The 17,864-nt window shown below is 34.6% G+C and overlaps 1 protein-coding gene across 1 annotated transcript in view; it reads left to right on the top strand.

Moving 5' to 3' along the window:
* The window catches only part of MMS22L (MMS22-like, DNA repair protein), a 159,989-nt gene that overhangs the window by 115,514 nt on the left and 26,611 nt on the right, over positions 1-17,864 (top strand). The window contains exons 15-18 of the mRNA XM_012661840.1: positions 6,873-7,023; positions 9,118-9,269; positions 10,087-10,229; positions 15,129-15,288. Of these exons, the coding sequence (XP_012517294.1) occupies positions 6,873-7,023; positions 9,118-9,269; positions 10,087-10,229; positions 15,129-15,288 (606 nt within the window). The remainder of the gene's footprint in view (positions 1-6,872; positions 7,024-9,117; positions 9,270-10,086; positions 10,230-15,128; positions 15,289-17,864) is intronic.

Here is a 17,864-nt window from a genome sequence, read left to right as displayed (position 1 = left end):
TATAATTTCTAGCTTTTAAATTTTTACCTAATGGTTTCTTGTTGTTGTTTTGTTTTTTGTATTTTACCTAATGGATTCAGAGCTCTGAATCATATCCTCACAGTAACTCCTACTTATACTCCCTTGTACCTCAACATTGTATTTTGGAGAGGTTAAAGGTGGTTCAGATTTGTTGGCCTTTCTCATTTTTGTCATGAATATATTTTTTTTGATATTCCTTCTTGTAGTCTTTCCTAATATAAAATTCGAATATCGCCGTAGCTTTTCAAAAGACAGAACTATGTGTGGCTTTCTTGGCTGAAATTTCTTTAACCCAAGTAGGAAGAGAAGAGAATTTATCAATGTTTAATCCTTTTAGAACTTGTGTGTGTCTTAGTGAGTAAGGGAAAAGTCTAGGTTTCAGAATCAGATTTAGGTTCAGATTATAGGGCCAGTGCTTTCTAGTCATGAGACCTTTGGGCATATTGTTTAACTTTCCTGCTATCAGCTTCATCATCTATAAAGAGGATTAATGATGCTCATCTCATAGAGTTGTTCAGATTTTTAATTAAAAGAATTTCTAGCACATAGGGGATGATCAGAATTGTTACTTCTTCCTAGGGAATTCCTTTTAGTTAGTGAATAAAATGGATTATTTAGAAACAGTGAGCAAAATCCATCCTACCCAAGTACAATAAGTTATTTATTATCCTTTGAAACCAATACATCTTGAAAAAGTTATAAAGAGTCGTGAGAATGGTAGTATTATTTTATTTGAACTCCAGTATGTAGAAATGTGCTCGTGAACTTTGCTATGTTGATATAGGCAGTTGAGTTAGTTGCCAAGTGGATTTTAGTGGTTTGTTATTTATCTCACTCTAAGCTAAAGGACTTGAAATGGTTCTCTAGCCACTAGTTCAAGTTGGAAGCATCTCAGGCAGGTTTTTACACCAATAGGACATAGCAGATATTTGGTTAATTTTAGAATTGCTTGATATACTCCCCAGCCATTTGTACACTTTTTTCCCCAAGTAATTCAAGTAATATTAAATAGTGCCCCTGTAATTATCCAGGAATTCCAATATAAAGGGGTAAAGGGTCCTAATGTTATATAATTTATACTTAGAATTTTTACTCATAGTGTGTAGTTAAGTGAAATGTTCTAAGATATGGTCTTGCAACCAGTTTGATATTTTTGTGGAATTGCTTTTGGTATATACACTAGTTTTGTGCTTTGTGTAGTTCTTTCAGGTGTCCACTCCCCCTAGATAAACTAATTTTAAAAACCATCAAGAGTATTGGAATTTAATATAATATTTATTTTTTTAAGTACTAATTATTTTTCTTACTGGAATACTATTTCTATTGAAGGAAATCTGCCTCATTTCCATTGGTTATTTTTTAATGCTTTCTGTATAATTGGAAAAAGCAAATGTAAGTATGGTATCTATGCATTTCTGTCTACTCTCAGTTGATCTGGCAATAATATAAACAGAAACAGGAATAACAGCATGGTTGATTGTACATTTAGTTTTAAATAATCATATTATTATTAATAATTGCTAGGTACATTGCATAAATGCCCTCTATTGCAGATCGCTAAGAAAATCTCTTAGTATTTCCCTCTCTTACTTTGGTAACCTCAATTTCCTTCAGCTATATTTCTATTAAAGTCTAGAGATATCTAAATTTTCAACTGAACTAAGCAGCAAAGGTTAGTAAATGATAAATCTAAATTTGAGGCAGTATTGAAGTACGTTTTATTATTTTATGAAGGAGTAACTTTAATATTATTTTCCTACTACGTGAAAATGATTATGAATTTTTTTGGACTAAGGTACTAAGATTGTATCCAGCACAGTTTTGTGTACTAGCACAAGGCCTCTGTCTTTTCTAAATGAGGAAAGTATTCAAATTTTAAACTACTGCACATAAGCCAGATATACTTACCTTCCACTTGGTACATCCATGTCCTAAAGCCCTCGGGAGAAAATGGTTTAAAAAATTGTTTTCATGTCTAGATTGCAAGTAGAATCACTTGTCATATGTGAGTTGCAAAATGCAGACCTTCATTCTGAAGCTGCCTATTTCTCATTTGGATCTGACATATTAAAAAGCATATAATTAATGGTTGACATTAGTAATTAACATTAACTTTATGGTGCTTAATATGCCATCATTCATCCATCAAATAACCAGAAATGCATAATGTCTTGGCATAAAGGTTTTAATTATATAAAATGGTCCTTCAGTTTTCATATGGTATAAATGAAAAAAACCCAAAATGTATTTTTAAAAGAATTTTGTAAGCATTTGTTGAATGTTAGCTGTATTTTTATTTCTTTTTAGGAGTATGCATCAACAATTGTGTCAGGAACTTCAAAGGAACAGTGTCGACCTAATTGTACAGTCGTCGTTATCGGCTAAAGAGCGCCACCTTGCTGCAGTTGCCAGTGCACTGTGGAGACACTTCTTTTCGTTTTTGAAGAGTCAGAGAATGTCACAGGCAGTGCCTCTCTCACAACTTGCGGATACAGCTGCAGGTCAGCATTAATTGTTGATTTGCTAATTACTTTCTATTTTTGCAGACTCTTTGCCAGTATTTTCTTCTATAAACTCTTGCTTTACTATAGTGTAACAGGCATTTTGACAACCAGAAAGATGAAACAAATTACATATTTTTAAATTGGAATCCTTTGGCTTGTTTATTATTAAAAATTAAAGGATTATTTGCTAAAAATAAAAGATAATTTTCAATATTAAAAGTTTGAATGTACATAAACTTTTCTTGTGCACGTAATATTTGGAAAGTAAATTAGCATTTGATTATGTCTTGTTCAAGTAGTTTATTTTCAAATTGTATAAGCAGATATCTTGGTATAAGATGAAGTTAATTTGCATAAAGAGCAAAAGAATGTAAAATGAATACTACTTCTACACCAAGAGGATGAGATTACAATGATATTAAATATGTAGATTGTTACTGTTCTGACTTCTACTAGATTCTATTTTAGGTTGTAATTTTTACTTAATTTTATTATTAGCCTAAGGTCTAGGGGACTCTGGAACACATGAAATTATAGGCAAGAATTTGAATATATGTGCATATATGCAGTTTTCTAAGGAGAGGTCATTTTCTTTCTCAAAGGGATATTTTCCCAAAATATATTAAGAAGCACTGGGATAGACAGGAATTAATATGGTGACTACATGTATTTAAATGAAGTTTTAATGTATTTGAAAATAATGCTTTTAAAAGCCTAAAATCTAAACCAGTGTTTATTTTACCCTGGTGTAGGTGAGGAAAGCTAAACTGAAAATACTAGTAAAAGACGGAATGACTAAATTTGAAAAAGTATTGAATTCTGATAGCACTTCTATAATTAAAACTTTACAATGAAAGATTAAAGAATTGTGACAGGACAGTGGTTTTCTAACTACTTAATGTCTAGGAAAATAAACATTGATATTCAGTTTAAGCAAAGCAATCATTAATAGCCAATATGACTTATCTTTCTTACATTCATCATCCCAACTGCCAGTCAGTCAACAAAAGTAATATCACATCATTTTAGTCAGTGCTGTCTTAGGTGCTGGAAGTAAATGGTACATAAATATGAGGCAAAATGTGTGGGCTTTGGGTTTGATTTGAAATAAGACTTGATAGTTTAGGAAAGAATGATTTTCTTCATTTAAAAAAAGTCACTAAATACCCACTTTTATAGGCTTTGGGGATATACCAGCAAAAAAGAGGACAAGAATACCTGTTCTCATAAAGCTTGTAGCCTGGTTGGGGGAGACCAAAAAATAAAGAAATAAAATGTGTAATGTATTAGATGGCGATAAATGCCATGGGAAAAAAATGAGAATGTAATAGAGGATGGGAATGGGGAAGGCCAGAGGCAGGTTGTGATTTTAAATGGATTGGTCAGGAAGATCTGAGTAAGTAACATTTGAGCAAAGGAGGTGAGAGACCACACTATGCTGAAGTCCAGGGGCAAGAGCATGTCTGGGGTGTTTGAGAAACTACAGGGAAGCAGTAAAGGCCCAGGTAGAAAAAGAAAAAGAAAGAGAAGTCAGAGATGTAGTCACAAGGTAATGGAGAGCTAGTATATGTTCTGCCTTGGTTGTAAAAACTTTGCTTTCACTCTGAAATTGGAAGCTATTGCAAAGTTTTGAGGAGAAGAATGATATAATCCCTCTGGCTGCTAGGTGGAGACTAGACTTATGGGGAGGCAAGAGGAGAAGCAGGGTGGCCAATTAGGGAACGATTACAAAAACCCAGAAATGAGCAGTGTGGGCTCGAGTGGTAGCAGGAGCGGTGGTGAGAAGTGGTCGTATTTCTTTCTGAAGGTAAAGAAAGTATTTTGAAGGTAGAGTTGACAGAATTTGCTAAGTGGATAAGATACAGTAACCAAAATAGATAAAGAGGAGAGCTATAGCCATTTGCTGAAACGAGGAACGTTGTGGCGAGAGCAGATTGGATGAGGGAATGAAGATTTTTACTTTGGATATATTGTTTTAGATGTCCATTAGAATCCAAGTTACCATGTTAAATAGGCACTTGGATAATGAGCCTAGGGTTCAGAGAAGAGGTGCCAGCTAGAGATTTAAATTTGGTAACTATCCATGTATAAATAGTCCTTGAAGCCATGAAACTGGATGAAATCACCAACTGAGTAAGTATAGGTGATAAGAGAAGTTTGAGGACTGGGCCCTAGGATATTCCTATGTTCGGATGTGTAGGGTAAGGAGAAACAAGAAAGGACACTGAAAAGGGGTGCGGGTGAGGTAAGAGGAAAACCAGGAAAGTGTGGTGTCCTGGTACCCAAGGAAGGGGAAATGAACAGCAACTCAAGTGCTGCTGGTGGTTCAAGCGAGATGAGGTCTGAGAATTGATCACTGGACTTAACAAGAGAGAAGGCACTGGTGACCTAGAAGAGCATTTTATATGTAGCAGAGAGGCAAAGGCCTGACTGAAGAGGATTCAAGAGAAAATGTGAAAAGAGGAATTGCAGGCTGCAAATGTAGATAAATCTTTTTTAATATCACTGTTTAAGAGAAGTAGAAAAATGGGGATATTAACTTGAGGGGTCAAAGGGGAGTTTTGTTTTTAAATAACATGTGAGAAATTTCAGTAGATTTATGATGCTGGCAGGAATGTTCCAGAATGAAAGAAAGTTCGATGGTGCAAGAAAGTCACTTTTGTCTTAGTGCCAAGAGAAGATGGAATCCCATAGAGGACTTGGCCTCAGTTCATGTGTAGTAGCAGAAGAGAAGGCAGAGTAAATGGGCCCAGATGGAGGCAGCTGGGTCAATGTGGTAGAAGCTTGTGGTAGTTCTCTTCTGATGTTTCTCATTTCTCTGTGAAGTATTAAGTAAGGCCGTTATCTGAAAGTGAGGAAAGGGGAGAAGGTGCTGGTTGTTAGTGAAGAGTAAAGAGAAGGTATGCAAGAGTCCTCTAAGAGAATAGAAGACTGAATGGACTAAGGAAATGTAGTATGAATGCCGGCCAGTTCTAAGAGCCTACTTGAGGTTTGTAGTCACAAATTTAAAGTGTTATCAGTCAGTATGATTGTTCTCCAGTCATCTATACTGGTGCAGGGAGAGGTACATGTGGGGAAAAGGCTAAAAGTTAGAATTAAACAAGTACCCAATATAAGTACCCAAATCAAGAAAGGAGTAAAGGAATTTGTGGTATAAACAAATGAGTATAATAATGGACCATGCAATCAAGCTGCCTAGAGAGGAAGGGATAGGGAAAAAGTTGTAGGATCAATGGATTGCAGGTCCCGATGGAATCAAAGAATGGTTGGAGTTAGGCCCTAGAAGAAGAGAGTTGGAAAGCTAGTTTGGTGTCAAAAAGCGAAATGATAGAGATTGTAGTTTTTGGTAATGCCAGGGTCTCTGAGTGTTACCATGGCAGTGAATGGCTGAAGTAGAATGAAGTATAGGTTCACTGGAGGAGAAGGGGCCCAAGAAATTGAGAGACTTATGATACTGGAAGAAAAATCATACAGGATTATGACAGGAGTGCTGTTGGAGAAAATGATAGCTACAATCTACAAGGAATGAGAGGTGAACTAGGAAACAGGTGAATGCAACAAGGAGAGCTAGTGGCTGTTAAAATCAGATGATGTAAGATTCAGAGCTAGAATTTTCAGGGAGGAAGAAGGGAGAATAGTCTAGAAGCAGCAATGTGAACCAAGAAGTAAACTTACCTTCTCTGTAGGTCAAGTGGTAAGAGGGGAGTGGGAGAATAAACAGCCACCATTTGAGAGAGCTTCATAGCAGGCAGTGCTTAATGGACAATTTATTGACAATATAGTACAAATTGAGTTGATGGATTCCCAGGAAATCACAAAATAAAGCATATTTCTTTAGCTTGGTTAACTAAGAAATTCTAGTTCCTAGACTGTGTGTGTTCCAAAGGAAGTGGGGTATCATCGATTGTAGGAGATCACTGTTTGATAGAAGAGAATGTCCAATGTCTAAGGTGAGAGTGAACTATTCATCTGTGGCAGGTGGCAAGTAAATTAGCTTAATTGGAAAGAGTTGGATGCTACAAATATCTTTTTAATGGGTTTTTTTGAATGATAGAGGCACATGAGCAGAAACCTCAGGCTTACGATTTGGGATATGAGAAAGCCATTATAGATCCATGATGATAATGTTAAGATAGATTCTTCTAGACCCTTTCTTGGAGATCTAGATATGCTACAGAAATTTCTTTGACAACATGAATTTAGTTCCATTTTAGCTTTTTGTTTGTTCTACATTTTTAAATAAGACATTTTATTATTTGGTACTTTTTAAAATCACTTTATAATTTTAAGGGAAAAGAGAATTTTAACGAATTTCTCACATTAAGTTTCTCTCATTTTTAAATCTAGATTTTACTTTGCTGGCAATGGACATGCCAAGCACAGCTCCATCAGATCTTCAGCCTCAGCCAGTTATATCAATAATTCAACTTTTTGGTTGGGATGATATCATCTGGCCCCAAGTTGTTGCAAGATATTTAAGTCATTTCCTACAAAATAGGTATGTGTTTTTATTTCAAGCATGTACATTAATGCAAGTCCATTATGGATCAGTACCCTAGGAAGGTAAGAATTTTCACAAATGAAAACTGATCTTTACTACTTATACTTTGACTTTGGCAGGTTTTTGCTTGCAGAGGTATCGGCATTGTGACAGTAGTAATAGTAGAAGAGTTAATTTATGTTTCCTGGCCTTTTTAAAAAAAAAAAAACGTTTTTGGTTAAGCCCTTTCAAAACTGTTTTTGTAAGACTGCCTTATTACCACCCTGAATTGACCTTTCCACAGTTTTCCATTGTGAAAGAAATTATACAATTATTGCCAAATCTATAAAATATGGGTATATTATTACAGTTTTGGATTAAATAATTTTCCTTTTTGCAGCTAGATTTTTAAAGATTTGACTCTAAATTGTAAGATCATGAACAAGGTACTTGACCTGAAGAATGGCTTTCTTCTTTTTTTTTTTTTTTTTTTAATGAGACAGGGTCTCTGTCACCCAGGCTGGAGTACAGTGGCGTCATTATAGCTCACTGCAACCTCAAACTCCTCAACCTAAAGCAATCCTCTTGTCTCAGCCTCCTGAGTAGCTGGGACTATAGGCATGCACCACCATGCCCAGCTAATTTTAGAGATGGGATCTCCCTATGTTGCTCAGGCTGGTCTCCGACTCCTGGCCTCAAGTGATCCTCCCTCTTGGGCATCCCAAAGTGCTACAATTACAGGTGTGAGCCATGGCTCCCAGCCAACGATAGCTTTCTTATCTCTAAGTATCTCTTGCTGCCACATTACACAAGAGATCTGAGAAAGCTTGATAGAAAAAAATATACCATAAGTAAAGTTACAATAGAAATAGTGTAGGATGATCAGGAAGATTTGAATAGGAATGTCAGGTTGGGAGAAAGTAAAATAAATATATAGGCCTAAGAGGTCAATGTAATTCTTGTCTAAGTTGCCAGTCAGTGGAAATGAAGAGAAATATATTTGGTAGGTAATTATTTTCCTAAGGAGGCTCATTAAGCAGAGTCATTAATCTTACATTTTCTTATTGGGCTTTTAGTTGTAAGGTAAGGAAGTTAACTTCAGCTGGATTATTTTTAGAATCCCTTCTAGCTTGATAATTCTGTAATAATAATGAACATTTATATTATTGAATAAACACTTTTGCTGAAATTATTTGAAATAATTTTCATTTTAAAAATAATATTATTGTTATATTATTAACAGTTGAAGAAACTGAAATGCAAAAGTGTTTAATAGCTTTGGGAAAGTTACATAGGTAATAAATGACCAGTCTGTGTTAATATGTCTTGTATACTCTTTTATGACAAATTATATTCAAAGTATTTCAAAATAGTATTTTTAGAGTTGTGATTTATATGTATTTTTAAAATTTCTGACTTTACATAACACTTTCTATTTAGCTTAAGACCACCCCCATGCTTGTACCATGACTTATAAACGAATTAGAAACCAGATGTAGCCAGGCCTTTGACTTCATGGAAAGAATTTTTAAAAAATTTTTGGCAGACATTGTCTTGGAACTCTGTACGAGGTGATCTTTACTAATGACTGCCTGTGAAATAAGGAAGCAGGAAAGGATGGGATGGGAATGGGAATGTCAGGAGACCCACACAGGAATATGTTTTGTCTTTAATTTTTTTTGTACCTATATGATCATGACCACTTCTCTGTTTACTTTCTCAAAGGGCTACTGTTTTTATTCTACTTGCCACTTCCTTCATTATTATCTCACCTTGCTAGTTATGAGCCCCTTGCTTTTCCCATTTTAACCATATTTTTTCTTATTCTTTCCCTTGGAATAAGCCTACGCATATGCCATCAGTGGAAAAAGGAAATTTGAAAATTAGAACATTGCAAATGAAAATAAGAATATTTAGCATATCTTTTTGGGTATATCTGTAGTGTTCATTTTCAGCAATCATGTCTACATTAGTATGTTCATCTGAAAAATAAGTGAGGCCAAGGAGTTGGGGGGATGTCAGAATGTTTTTCGTTATTTCTCTATACTCAGGAAATATATTGTCATTTTGTTTTGGGTTTTTAAAAAAATATTTGTCAACTTGTTTTTACAGCACATTATGTGAAGCACTTTCTCATTCAGGCTATGTATCTTTTCAAGCCTTAACTATAAGATCATGGATCCGTTGTGTTTTGCAAATGTACATAAAAAACCTCTCTGGGCCTGATGATTTGTTCATTGATAAGAATCTCGAACAGGCAGTTGGTAAGTGTTGTAGGCTTTCTTGGGGGGATTGTGATATCTATGGAAAGCTTTTGCTGTCTAGATCATTTGTTACATAAATTAATAGAAAATATACAAAATATATTCGTAATTAGGTATAAATATAAGGAGAATTTATTTAATTTTGCAGCCTGTTCCTTTTTTGATAATTTTCTGTTACTGTATATGACAAATTTCTATGCTATAAAGATAATAGAACTTGTTTTGTTGGAAGCCAAGAACAATAACTTGCTCCTCAGGTGACAAGCTATTTTTTGTTTGTTTGTTTGTTTGTTTTTTACCCTGAAGAAACTGATCACACAAAAAAAGTGGAAATCTGAAGTAAATAACCAGATATCACACTGCAAATGCCCTAAAAAGAAAAATATCCAATTATGAATAATTCCCTCCTATTTTATATTAGACATTTTGCCTTTCTTCAGTAGTCATTGAGTGATACATGCACTTTTTTTTAAATATCCCATATGGTTCTGTTGTCTGTAGGACATACCTTTTCCTAAAGCTATTCTTTATAACCACTTGTTAATTTCATGAAGGCTGGCCTGAAAAAGTGTTCCAAATTTACTTTGATATCTTATTACATCAGTTGGCTTAACCTGAATAACTTTTTGGGGTAGGATGTTTATAATGAGAGAAACTTAATTCAAAGTCTTTAATTTCGTGGAAATTTAAATTTTAAAAGAAAGCATGTCATAAATGAAGAGTGCTACATTCCCTTCTCTCATGTATGTACAATTTTATATTTTATTGTATGAGTTTATGTAACAAATATAAATATTATATAATTTTATTTTAACAGAAAAAGAGTACATGGAACAGTTGACTGAACTGACAAGGTTACTATTTAAACTCTCAGAAGTAAAGAGTATTTTCTCAAAGGCTCAAATTGAATATTTTCCCATACCAGAAGACCCTAAAAAAGCGCTTGTTCGCTTCCTTGAGGTAATTTTTATTTATTAGTGTAATTGTCCAGATCAATATAATTATTTTTTGGAAAAACCTGAAGTATTTTTAAAGTTTTTCTGTAAAATGGATTTTTATAAATTGAATTATCTTATTGGTTGCCTGCTATTATAAACTTCTGGAGGAAGAAAAATGTGAATCTAAGGTCTAGAAAAATTCACACCTAAGAACAGCAGAAAAATTACATTTAATGAAGAATAATAAAATTAAATACTACATAAAAGCTTTAATCCACAGTTAACTTAAATTATAGGAATATCTTATTGCTGAAATTGCTGGACACAATATTCTTCAGATACCTGGGAACTAAATTTCCTTGTAAAGGATCCATAATAGTTCCAGCCTAATGTTTACCAGTCTGTAGCAAACAGTGTAAGCATAGGCACCATCTACTTCCTATGATAGTATGGTTGGGGCATTAAAATCCAATCCATTTGTTTTGTTTTATCTCCATAATAAATAGTACCATTCAAAATTTCACTTTTAATTATTAATTTTACAGGAATATGTGTGATAGTGTTTATTTTACAAACCTAAGTAAGGTTGTTAATGTGTTTGGATTAGTGTCTTTTGTAAGCTATTCACAGTAAAAGTTGGTTTATTTTTCTACAGAATGGTTGGTATTAGCTGCAGTGAAAATACATCTAAAAACAACCTTTCTATAAATATTAATTCTTCCATTCGTTTCCATTAAGTTAAAGTATAATTGTATGACAATTAGCAATATCATATAATTCCTTAAAATATTTACTAATAGTAAATGCAGATGTAAAATACACATTTCTGTTCAGGCCTTTATTTCATTGTTGATTGGATCTCAACCTGCACTTAACTAAACACCTATGGTATGCTAGGAACCGTATTGGATCAGAAAGGGAAGTAGAAATCAAGCTCTCCATTGATAGTTTTCAAAGGCTCCCATAATTTAATTTGGCCCAAAATAATTGTTTTTTCATCACTGAGTAAATGATAGTTTTTTGCTGAATGCTAGATAATATGCTAGGACTTCTTAGGGATTTGAAAAACCAAAAGTAGTCGTTCTTGATTTCAGAGCACTTGTCTGAGAATACAAGATATATACAAAAGTTAAAATAATAACACAAAGTATTATATGCCAAGGGCCAATTGGTTGATAGATCAGTCAGTAAGTAAATAATTCAGAGCATTTTGGTATAAGAAGTATGGATTTTAGCCTGTGAAGAGTGTGAAGGCTTTCTAAGTTTTTAAGTAGGTGTAATTTGATCAAATGACTTTTTACGAAAGTTAGTAATAGTAGTGTAGATTAAAGGTACAGAGAATTATTGGCCAGAAACTAGTAAGGTTTTAAAGGAATTGAGGATTCAGTAGTTTGGGGATTTCTGAATGAATATGAAATAAATACTGTGTTTAGAAGAGTGATGATACCTTAAGGAGAAATAGGAACATCATGATTTAGGATGGGGGGAAGTAGGGGAGGGTTTCCATTTTAAACTTACTTAGTTCGAAGTTGTGTTGGGTGCCCAAGATTATCTGCAGGTTCACTAAAAGGACTGACAGTACAGCATGTAGTTGTACTCACAGCTATGACTTAATCCAGAGAAAGGATACAAAGCATAATCAGCAAGGGGAAAAGGTACATGGGGTGAAGTGTGGAGAAACCAGGCACAGCTTTCAAGAGTCTTTTCCCAGTGAATTTAAATAGGATGTGCTTAATTCTTCAAGCCAGGAATTGTGACAAGACATGTGAATTATTGTCTGCCAGGGAAGCTCATTAGCTACTCAGTGCCCATGGTTTTTATTGGGGACTGGTCACATATGCCCTCTTTGCCTCACACTTACAGAATTCCAGACTTCAGAAGGAAAGCAGGTCCTCAGCATAAACCATAATGTTTGCACAGACAGTTTAGGTACAGTGAGCCATTCTTATCAGGGAATGGTAGGAAGCCTCCCAAAATCTAAGACTCCAAATGCTAGCCAAGGGCTAACCTTGCAAGCAGGATGTTTTAAGGGTGGCGGTCTTGGGTCTGGTAAGTTAACTCTTTTCCACTTAGAAATGATAATATGACATGAAAGAAATTATTGTCAAGGTACTGAAAAATATACATCTTTTAGTCTAGGATGGTTAAAGCTAAACACAGAGAAATACCAAGATGTCTAGGGCACTGGTGTTCAAAAGTATGATTCATAGACTCCTGGAGGTTACTGATACCACCAGCTCAAAGCTATCTTGACATTTATACAAACAGTGCGAAAGCTTTTGCATGAATCAACACTGTGGCCCAAGATTATACTAGTAGTCATGAAAATTTACACTTCCATGCACTCACAGGAAAAAAAATAGAGTTTCACTTAAGAATATCTGTAATGAAGCAGAATTAAGAATTTTATTAAATTTTGACCCTTGAGTACATGTCATTTTAATATTCTATAAATGACAATGCACTTAAAGCATTTTTGCTGCATACCAAAGCAATGTGGTTGTGTAAATGGAAAGCATTTGTGTGATTATTTGAGTTGCAAGCTGAACTGACTGCTTTTATCTTAAAAGAATAACTGACAAAATATGGTTATTCAGACTTTGTTATTTGGCAGACATCTTCTCAAAAATGAATGGAGTGAGCCTATCACTTCAAAGAAAACAACTGACAGTATTCGTTGTTAATGATATAATTCAAGCTTTCAAGAAAATTAGAATTTTGGAAACCTTGTATTTGCCATCATGAGCTTTAGAGCTTCCTGATACTTAAAGACTTTTTTAATGAGAATGGTAGTATATTAACAAGTATGATTTTTTTGCAATATGGATAATGAAATGTGTCAATGTTGGGAAGCTGAATAACTCAATGAACCAAAATTTTCCAAATGACCAATACAGGCTTTCTAAAAAGCATTCATGTTTGTTAAAGATTCATTCAAAGTACAAGATAGACCAATGGCTTTTAACATAGTGGAGTGCAAAATGTTCATTAACATGGTTTTAGATTCCATGATTCATTAGATTTCATGATTTAGTTAAACTAACCTTTATGAAATACTGCTTGCTAAGTTTTAGTATAATAGCAAAGAGGAATTCCCATAGTTAACTGAGAAATCTTTCAAAATACTTCTTTTTCTTCTAACTACATATATTTGTGAGGCTGGATCTTCTTCAACTACAACCTATCATAGTAAATTATATGCAGAAGAAGATATGAGAATTTAGCTATCTTTTATTAAGACAGACATTAAAGAGATTTGTAAAAATGTTAAAAAAATACTACTCTTCTCAGTAATTCTTTTTTGTTTCAGAAAATAATCTGTCACTAAAATATGTTATCTATATTAACATGTAATGTTCATCCTTTTTCAATGAATTATAAATAATTTAAAATTTTCTAATATGATAAATGTCAATAGATATAAGTCAAATAATGAAAAACTCTTCAAGATCCTCAATTTTTAAGTGTGTAAAAGGGAACTAAGACCAAAAAGTTTGAGAACTTCTGGTTGAGGGAAAGAAATATAGAAAACAAAGGGCAGGAGAGCTAAATAGAAAAGAAGGGGATTAATCAGGTATATCTCTTGTTCTTATCCGATTCACTCAGGTTCACTGAGTTTCTTATCTTTTTTTCCATTTCACATTTTATTATCAATGTGGTCAACTTTAATGTCACTATGGATAACTTAAGCCCTCGTTTCAAAGCTTCTCCAGTAGCCTCTCAGTCAAAGAAAGAGTCTTTACTTCTGCCCTGCTTCATCCACCCCTTCCATGACTAAACCCTGAGCCAGGGACTCACTTGGAGCATCTGAAAGCTCCTTATCTATTACCACCTATCGCTCCAGCTCATCAGTGATCACATTTTGACCTTTTACTCCCTTTTATCCAAGTACGACATCCTCTCAAGGCCTCCCTTTCTTCCCTGTTCACCTCAGTTAGGACCCTTTGGACCTCACTTGAGCTACTCCTACCAACACCCTCACAATCTCAGAACTTTTGTCTTTTGGTCACACCTACAAACCCTCAACTTTGGTTCAGTGCAACCACCTGCTTTCTGTCCCTTGTCTTGTCTGCTGAGTGCTACAGAAGAAAAGTCACATAACTGTGTGTATTGGTGTCATTCATGGTGCAGTTTGGGTCACAAAATCCATTCTAAGTTTCTCAAAAATGGTTTGAAAATTTTACTACTTTCTTCAAACCTTCTAACCCATCTTTAGCCAGTCATCTTTTGATTCTTTTGTGCCTTTTCACCTCTGACTTATTCTTACCTTTCCTCAGTTTATTCTCTCATTTATTTCTCTTCTTCTTCCACTTCACTGTTCTCTTACTGCCCCACCTCACATTCTTGTCCACCACCTTGCTGTTTTGCCATCCCTACCCTCTCTGCCCCATTCTTTTTTTTTCTGGGAAAGTTAAGTTGGCATCAGATGGCTCATAAAGAAAATTCTGGGGAGATAATAAAGCTGAACATTATAGAGGTTTTACTTGTGAGAATTTTATATTACTTGTAGGTCTTTCTTATAGGAATTTGAGGATTTTGAATTCTTAGTCATTTGCTGGGAAATACGGTGAGCCAGCTTGTTTGGAAATCACGATATGATTTGGTGACCAGCCACTTACACATCGGTTTCATGTTTCTTTTCACTAATACTTTGCTGAGTCAGACCTTCTATAAATAATGATTGGCAAATTGATTTTTTAATTCTTCCTTTAACCTTTATTTTAATTATTAAAGTTAAGAATTCTTTTCACTTAGATTTTAATTTCTGTGAATCTTTATTGTAAAGTTAAGGGTGAAGACTTAAATATTTAAGAGAAGTGTGCTTGTGTATGTATTGTGTGTGTTGAGAGAAAATTATCTTTTTCAAAATCTGTATTGTATAAAACTTGTAAAGTTAAATAATGTTTTTCTTTATTTATAGGCTGTCGGCATAACTTACGGGAATCTCCAGACACTTTCTGATAAATCTGCCATGGTCACGAAGTCCTTAGAATACCTTGGTGAAGTATTAAAATATATAAAGCCTTATTTGGGAAAAAAAAGTTCCAGTGCAGGGCTGCAGCTGACTTATGGAATGATGGGTATGTATTCCTGACATTATTTTGCTAGTAACATTTCCTTAGGTTGAGCCTGTAGTATGGTTGATAGGAATATACTGGCTAAATCACTGCTCTCTATATATTCATAAGAATAATCTGAAATACAGTGATCTAGCTTAAAATAATTCATGTTGGCCTCTCTGTACCTCTTTTCAATATTGTGTTAATATTAAGGCTATGACCAATATAGAAAATATGCCATTACCAATTGTTCTTAGTAGTCTGTTGTGAATCACATTGTGAATACCCAAATAACCAAAATGGACCTTTTTTTAAATGTTCATTTATACTTTGCTAGTATTAAAAAAAATCAGAAAACTATTACTTTCTTCTATATTTATGGCCTGCTATGTATGAAGGAGGTTAGGAGAAGATTTAATACGGCATGAAAGATATTTGTGTTTCAAATCTTCTTTCTCAAAGTACTCTGTTTTCTCTTTTCAAAAAGAAGTATTTTCTGTGCCTGTTGTAAACAATGGAGTTCATCTTTCTTTAGGAAATCAGTTATTTGAATATTTTTGTTCACTAAAACCATGTTGCTAACCAAAAATAGAAACTGTGTAAAGGTAAATGAGAAAGAGTTCCTTAGAAGTTTTTATATAGAATTTAGGTTTTTTGTTATTTTTATTTCTCTGTGGCCAAAACCTTGTATCTGTTCCCTTTAATCTTGTGAATGTATGAATAAACCTGATCTGGGCTGTCTGAAACCTTTTATCTTTGTTGTGAAAGATAAATGAGAGTGTGAAAATGTGTAAATATGGATAATGTAGATTGTAGTAAAAGTGATAGCAATTCAAGCATCTTAATTTTAGAGAAAATTTAAGTGGGAATTTATTATAAATTTGACATAGTAAAATGTAGATTGGTAAATATTTTAACATTTAGGCTTATAATTTATTAGTCTCTAAAAGTTTTCTGATGTTTCAAGATTTAGATTTTTGCCAAGCTAAATGTATGATTTCAGGGTATGTCTTTGTTTTACAAAATATATGATAGCCTTATTGGGAACTACAAAATCACATTTGGATTATTGATATGTAGACCTGTAGCAGAATTCCATTCATGAAGAATTGAGGGCCTTCTTTGTTTTGCTGCCTTGTTAATTTTTTTTTTTTTTTTTTTTTTTTTTGAGACAGAGTCTCGCTTTGTTGCCCTGGCTAGAGTGAGTGCCGTGGCGTCATCCTAGCTCACAGCAACCTCAAACTCCTGGGCTTAAGCAATCCTTCTGCCTCAGCCACCCGAGTAGCTGGGACTACAGGCATGCGCCACTATGCCCAGCTAATTTTTTCTATATATATATTTTTAGTTGTCCAGATCATTTCTTTCTATTTTTTAGTAGAGACGGGGTCTCGCTCTTGCTCAGGCTGTTCTTGAACTCCTGACCTTGAGCGATCCACCTGCCTCGGCCTCCCAGAGTGCTAGGATTACAGGCGTGAGCCACCGTGCTCGGCCTGCCTTGTTAATTTTTGACTTAGTGGCAGATAGATCTATATTCTTTCCTTTTGTCTAGGTCTCACAGATTGGGAGTAGAGTATACTGCTAAAGTGTTGCCCATTTATTTACTTCTTATTCTCTAGAAAGTAGGACAAGTAACTTACTCTTTCTTCATGTTAAAGGTTTAGAACAAAATGGAAAAAGAGCAAATATAAACATTTGAAAATTTGAACCTGCTTTAAAGTGCATTGGGGTTGAGATATCATAATCACTTGAGGGATACACTTAACCCCTGTGTGCTTTACTACCTTACCAGTTCCTAACTGGAAAACCCCTACTATTCACTTACAAGGCTGCAGGCCTAATAGCGGAAGGGACAAAACTGTTGATAAAATCACACTTCGTATGAAGGAAGGCATCTGGGATCTTAATTGTAGCTCAGTAATTTCTGAAAAGGCAGGGTTGGTCCATCGATAAAATCCTCAACTTCCCTCCTCTGTGTATTGTTGTTGTTTTTTCTCTCATTCTTCATAACTTATAATTTTCTGTTTCCATGCCTTTCCTTTTGATCATCCCTGTCTCTTTGGTCATTCTTCTCTTTTGTCTTTTTAATTGAAATTCTACCCATGACCCTTGGGTGCCCAGCCCAAATTTCCCCTTCTTTCCCACATTCCCAAGTAGATTTGATCATCTTTTTTTTTTTTATTATTTCAGCGTATTATGGAGGTATAGATGTTTGGGTTACGTATGTTGCCCTTGCTCCCCCTCTGTCCCCCCAAGTCCGAGCTTCAAGAGTGTCCATCCCTCGGATGATGCGCCTCGCACTCTTTGTGTATGCATATACCCGCCCCCTCCTCCCCTCTCACTCCTGGCCAACATCCAATAGATGTTATTCTTATGTGTGCACTTATGTGTCGATCAGTTAATACCAATTTGATGATGAGTACATACGGTGCTTTTTTTTCCATTCTTGGGATACTTCACTTAGTAGAATGCGTTCCAGCTCTACCCAGGAGTATACAAAAGGTGTTATATCACCATTGTTTCTTAAAGCTGAATAGTACTCCATGGTATACATATACCACATTTTATTAATCCACTCATGTATTGATGGACACTTGGGT

This window comes from Propithecus coquereli, unplaced genomic scaffold (assembly GCF_000956105.1).
Source record: "Propithecus coquereli isolate 6110/MARCELLA unplaced genomic scaffold, Pcoq_1.0 Scaffold74, whole genome shotgun sequence".
NCBI classification, from domain to species: domain Eukaryota; kingdom Metazoa; phylum Chordata; class Mammalia; order Primates; family Indriidae; genus Propithecus; species Propithecus coquereli.
Note: the sequence above shows the minus strand (reverse complement) of the source record. Positions and strands in the feature narration are given on the sequence as shown.